Source organism: Sipha flava, unplaced genomic scaffold, assembly GCF_003268045.1.
Source record: "Sipha flava isolate LNK unplaced genomic scaffold, YSA_version1 169_pilon_pilon, whole genome shotgun sequence".
Classification (NCBI taxonomy): domain Eukaryota; kingdom Metazoa; phylum Arthropoda; class Insecta; order Hemiptera; family Aphididae; genus Sipha; species Sipha flava.
This window is the reverse complement of record NW_020271881.1, coordinates 867,155-873,988: the sequence shown is the minus strand read 5'-3', so window position 1 is coordinate 873,988 and position 6,834 is coordinate 867,155. Positions and strand designations below refer to the sequence as shown.

The following is a 6,834-nucleotide window of genomic DNA, read 5'->3' as shown; positions in this document are numbered from 1 at the left end:
TCCTCTTGTTAAAAAAAAAAAAAAAACCATTACATTTCGTTAATTATTTAAGACATATTAGATACGGTTTAAAATATATTTAAAATTAGGTTGTTAAATATATATAAATAAAATATAATTTAAGCCGTGGTACAACCGGGTAACATGTGTCATCTTTTGAATGTAAGCTCTCCCTCCTATTCTCCTTTTTATCGTTCTGGACCCGATTCAATTAATGTGTTATTAACTTGAAGATTATTCACCGTAGTGATTATTGAATTCATAGTTGATCATTTATAAACCTTCACTTTTTCGATGAAACATTTTATGATGATCCGGTGTGGTCGAAAATTATGGATGCCTTCGGCTCTACAATAGTACACTATTGTTCGTTTATGATTTACCTGCGTCGTGGAATTTCTGTGACACGGGTTGACGGCGGACGTCACGAGTTTCGTCGTCGAACCCATCTTCGTGGGAGGTTTTACATTGTTATATTTTAAACACCGCGCTTCCTCGACGTGTACGTTGTTTTCATTAATGCTATACATTACGTTAGATTTTATTCTGCTAGTGTTTTACGCTGGTTGGCTTTCTTCGTATGATATGATACGCATATTCATATCATAAATAGATTTTTTTTTTCAAGAAAAACTATTATGTACCGTAAAATATATATATAAACTAAGGATGATATGATAGAAATCATAATTCAAATTATTTAGATTACGAGTTACAACACAGCACATCGATATATAGCCGGTATACATTTTTTTTTTTACGAAAACCGTATAAATTATTACCAATCATGACTTTTTAGACGGTGTGGAAATATTTATAAATAAATCGAAATTCCGTGGACACCGGTGGTTATTGTATATAAATATAAAGCCCGAGCAGATGGTCTGCGTCAATAGTGATTTCATTCGTCCGTTGTAATATTTTAAACCATTGAATAACATTCCAAAATAACAATTCCATAAATCGTTGTCATTTCGGAGGGTGCTACGGGCAACAAAACATATATGAATCGTACCCTTCGATTGTGATTCAACTTCTTTTTTATGCATCGACGCAAGTCATCGACAAAATGTATATGCGCTCACATGAAAATCTGTTTTATATATATAAGTAGCACCTGGCCTAAATGTCCTAGTAGATGGTCTGCTCCATTGGTGGTTTCATTCGCTTATTGTAATATTTTAAACCGTCGAATGACATTCCAAAATAACAATTTCATAATTCGTTGTTAGTTTGGAGGGTGCTTCGAGCAACAAAGCATTATGTGAATCATACACTTCGATTGTGGTTCACCTTCTTTTCTATGCATCGATGCATGTCATCGAAAAAATTCATATATTATGAAGCTTATGTGCAAATCTTAACTTGGGGCCTAAACATTTTTTAAAAAAAGTATTTAACAACTTTTTATAAAATATGATAGCCGGTGTTTATATTATGGAAGATAGTTTAGTAGATTTTTTATTTTAACTGTCTTAAAATGTTAACCACTTAGGGGTCGCAAAAAATAGTACGGGGGTGTTAAAAATTAATGAACAAATTGTTATTCATTCCAAAATGTATTAATTTAATCTGATTATCACGAATGTACAATAACATCAAATAAAATAGCGTATAGCGTAATCTTATAGTATAGGAAATAATTCGACATAAAAGGTATATTTTACATGTAGGTATGCACCGCGATGAGAATATAATTTTGATGAGTGATTATTGAAACTTATAAATATGTGTTTACGTTTTCATGCTGTTATCATATAATGATTTAATTAATTATATTTTATACGCAAAGCTTCTTTTTCCTGAGACGAATGAATAATGATACTATTACATAAAATACTACTTACTAATTTTCGACGAAACAAAAAATTAATTTAATTTAATTTTACCATTTTTTATTATTACGAGTATGTTAACATTTATGTAAGGTTAGCCTTGTATTCAATTTCCAAAACATCTTACAGTCATTAATGATTTATTTGATCAAATTCCGTATAATATACTTATTTATTTCACGTATAAGCATTTGTTCTATTTTGGTGTATTAGAGTTAATAAAACAAACAAATCAAATACTTTTTATCAATATATAATTCAATAACTATTTCAATAACGATGGTTTTTCTCTATGTTTATAATAACGCATTAACATTTAATTATATAAAATATAGATGTAGATCATATAAGAAACAATTAAATTTATTATATCAACTTTAAAACTATGATTAAAGGTTTAATTTAAAAAGTGTCCATAATAAAAATTAAATTTGATTTAAAAATAACTAATTTACAAAAATCGACTAATTTTGTTTTTTTTTTTTTTACTTTCTAGCACATTATTTCACAACCAGGTTCTTACAACCGAAGGCTTAAACCTAACCTAAAGGCTTAAACATGTAAGTACTAATATTGAATGGTTTTAATTTATTTTTATTAACATCTACAAGAATGTTGACATATCTTGAATATATTTGAGATGTAGAGTAATTTTATTAAAGTCAGTCATTACAGTCAAACTATTTATAGACAAAAACTTAAATATGAAAATGTTTTGAAGTATACAAAGGAAAGAGATAATCAAATGTAAATGTATTATATTAGTTCTAAATAAAATTGTGTATTATATCTTATTTTGTAAGTATAAGTTTATTTTAATTTTATATTTTCATATGCTTGTATTTTTCAGGAATGTCAAACTTATTTTTATCGTACTATTGTCATTGGCTTGCCAAACCATGGGACGTAATGTTTCCAACTTGGAACTTTCAAGATTATTGAGTAATTATTATTTTTTTATATTCACATGCTATTTCAAGCAATGCTCTGCAATTGTTGTGGAAAAATTGTTTCCTTAGTACCTACATCAAAATAATGTTTTTTTACGCCTTTTATTTTTAACAGTTTTATTATCTGATTTCTATAAACCTTTTTTCAAAACGCCCAAAAAGTGCTTGAAATTTGAGGAGGCGGCTCGAAAATCGTTCAAAATATATTTTACTATGTACCTACAACATACGTAGTGTAGTTTAAAAAAGGGACTTGTTCCCCCTCCTTTTTTGAGAAAATTTATTTTCATATATGTGTTTTATTTACATTATGTGTCAGATAATATAACTTTAATTGCGTTTCTATACAGCGGTTTTAATATAAATTTTTGTGTATTAGATTGGACCAATACCAGAAATATTTGTTTGACCATTTTACCGGACGTTATACTTACATCTTGCGTCATGAGATACACCGGACGTCCTGCAGGTGAGTCAACATTTTTTTATTGTACATCATATATATAAAAAACAATTAGTCACGTACCTAATAGGTTAGCGCATGGTATTTTTATAATAATAAGGAATACATAGAACATTATGTTATTATTTAAATATCATTTATTATAACTTAAGAACAAAAAATATTTTTGATCTACAATTGTCCTAATCCCTGCTTATAGGTACGGAACTTTATGCGGATCAAACTTAAGTAAACGCGCGTTTTTATTTCACGCTTAATTAATAATTATGAATCGTATATTATGAATTAGCCGCTAGAGCGTGATAATATAAATGTACTTTTTTTTTTTTAGCTTTCTTGCCATGGAGCAGCGGCATCAATAGCAAATGCTGTTTTAATGAGTGTGACCTAAGCAATTCGAAGATGACATGCCCCGATTCTAAGTATTTAATTTATTTATTTATACATGATTAATATGATCTAATAAAAATGTGTTTTAGTTTTCAGAATATTATTTAATTACTAATTAATTATCATTTAATAAATTATTTAATTTTCACTATGGTAATATGATCGAATTTGTATGTTAATGTCAGTAACTTTTATATAATTACTTTTCTCGATTTTTTTTATTTTGTTCGTTTAAAAAATGGTATGTATTTGTTCATATGATTAGAAATATTAGTTTGGCTCAGCATCTTTTAAAAATTCTAGCGATGCTCTCCAAACTTGAATACATTCATCTCCAAACACTACAACTCCAATTATTATAATTTCTGTGTGTATGAAAAATATTTAATTAATAAAAATATAACAAACAATAGTTTCTGAAGTTTAAGATAAATAACTAAACCACCAATGTTTCTTCGTAGTTTTTATAAATGTTTATACTACTATTAATAAATTGTAAAAGTTAAACCAATTTGTAAAATATTATTTCTAATATATAAATATTATCATGCAATATACAGGGCTAAGGAAAATTTATCTGAAGTAAAAAAATTATTTACTCTCAAAGAATTTCCTATTCCAACAACACCAACCACCACTAGGCCTGCAGATGTGGACAATGAAAAAGCACAAGAAGATTTATGCAAAGCCGTCATGCATGCAAAGGAATACATGAATAAATTAGGTCAGTATCTTGATTAGCATAGTGCAACACAAATTCCCCTCTTTCAATAGCATACAATATAATTTAGTACACCTATAGCAAAAAGTCAGCCATATGGTTAGGTTATATATATTATTATATTGTATATTAGTATATTTTTATATTGACCGTATTCATTTGGGTTGAGTTGGGTACAAATATTTTAGGGTCTTTTAATATAATTATACATTTAATTATCTATAACTACAAGTATTTTATAAATCTCAATAGGAAAAAATAATCTATATACTAATTGAATAATAATAAATAATAATAATAAATATAGTCTACACTTGACCCAAACAATATATTTACAAAATGTACTAACTCTATTCTATTACAATTCAATACTTAGCCGTATGTTCAAGCAATAAAACACTGAGGTGGTCCATCTTTTACTAATTTGAATTTATTTATTTAACTCATGTTTAAATTCAACTATAAAATTATTTAGTCTTAACTTTCTTGTCTGTAATTAATTATGATTGTTTAATATTTCAGAGTTTCGTCAGTATGCTGTTCGTTTGACATGCTTAGCTTCTCTGGGTGAGCTTAAAACTGTAAAGGAGTAAAAAGTTAAATCACTTGGAGAATGAAGATGAATATTCATATAATTTAGGTCATAATACTTTATTAATAAATATAATAATTAATTATCAATTTTTTTTTTTAATATTACTCTTTGTATTAATGCATAACAAATAATAATATTTTTTACTTTTATATTCTTAGTTTATTAATGAACTTATTGATTTAGCTATATAACACTGTAAAATGTCATAAAATTGTTCAATTATCATTAAAATGTATTAGTTAAGTATAATATTAGTATTAGTAATAGTATTAGTTCATAAAAAATATATTTTTCAAAAATCCGTTAAGGATGCGTAAGGCCTTAAATGTTAAGTAACAGTAATATAGAAATATTTTGTAAAACAAATTATTTACTAGACTTTTATTACTTTATTCATTATCCCAGTTTTATTAATATTGATCTAAAAAAACATTGAGACTTTGTGGTTCAGTCGAATGTTAGAAATTCTGGGTATTATTCATATTATTTATTTGAATATGAATACAAATATTGAGTTCAGAAAGAAAGTTATGAGTAAATATTGAATATCTAAAAGATTAAAAAAAAAAAAAAAAATAATAATCATTGATGATCGTAAAATGAGTTGATTATCTATTTAGTTTGGCTGTTAAGTCTTGCATGCAACATTAGGTTAAAAATTTGTAATTTTCAAATTATTTTTGATAAAGATTTTATGATAAATTACAATCCTATTGTTTACTTAATAGTAAATAACAAAGAAAATGAAAAAAAAATCATTATAAGAATATTTATCACTAAAGATTTAAATTAGATATAATACAAATAAACAGTTATATCCAATTTAGACTTATACGCTCGAGTGGGTGGTTTAATGACTATATAATTCTATATTGGTAAACAGTAAATTAAAAATCATATAATAATATGTGAATACATGATTAATAATATTGTTATGAAACAGAAACTAAAATAAACAAACATTGTTTTAAATGGAGGAAAAATAATTACATTCATAATATTAATGGAATATATTACAAAACACTTCTACAAAATAATAATTTACTTCTTTCAATGTATTGCATCGGTGATGCATGTGAATCGATTGAATTTAACATCATTTATGCCATCATAAATATATTCTAAAATCAAAGATATCATGTAACCTATCATTATATAAGCAGGAGTGCACCCAAAGGGTATACTAAATATACGCCGTATACTCTCAACATTATTTTGGAAAATGTAATCATGAGACTTGAGAGTAAACATATTGTACGCTAGTTGCTGTATATACTGGTTTTAATTTTGGCCTTATTTTGTAGTAGACATTCAGTTTTCCTCCAGTGACAATTAGTGTGAATTAAACAAATACAATGAAGTAACTATTGATGGTATCAGTTCATTTAAATTATTTTAATTTTATGTGCATTTTCAACGTATACATTTCAGTTTTTCATTAATATATATATATATATATAACATTTTCCTACCACCAACATCTAAATAATAAAAATGTCCATATTCAGACATTTGTTGGCGCAGTACGCTCTCGATAAAATTTGACAAGAATATTTGCGCACGAGTACAGTGTAATGGATCAACAGAATCATAAATTATCCCTGTTTCTGTTGCTGAGACGTGCACAGTTATTAATAAAGGTGTGTTACGACTGTAGCTAAAACACCTTAAACAAGTGCAAATTAGTAAGGTACGCCGTACTAAAGTCACGGTACACGGCACACCCCAAATCACTGAAGCTGTTCGATCGATACGTACGATTGAACGTTGTTCACTGGCAGACATTAATCATTGAACACGCGATTCGAGTCCAAAATTTCGTTCGGGAACAGTGCTGGAAATGGAAAAAAAAATCATTCACCACTATCACATTCAGAGGT

General features: G+C 27.1%; 1 protein-coding gene across 1 annotated transcript; it reads left to right on the top strand.

Annotated features, from left to right (window-relative positions):
- Positions 1–2,331: 2,331 nt before the first annotated feature.
- Positions 2,332–5,034, top strand: LOC112679866 (the record flags this gene model as incomplete). The annotated part of the gene is given in 6 exon segments (XM_025549799.1): positions 2,332–2,395; positions 2,686–2,777; positions 3,165–3,254; positions 3,580–3,670; positions 4,199–4,362; positions 4,882–5,034. Coding segments are annotated over 6 exon segments (510 nt in total). The 3' UTR covers positions 4,953–5,034.
- Positions 5,035–6,834: the final 1,800 nt, after the last annotated feature.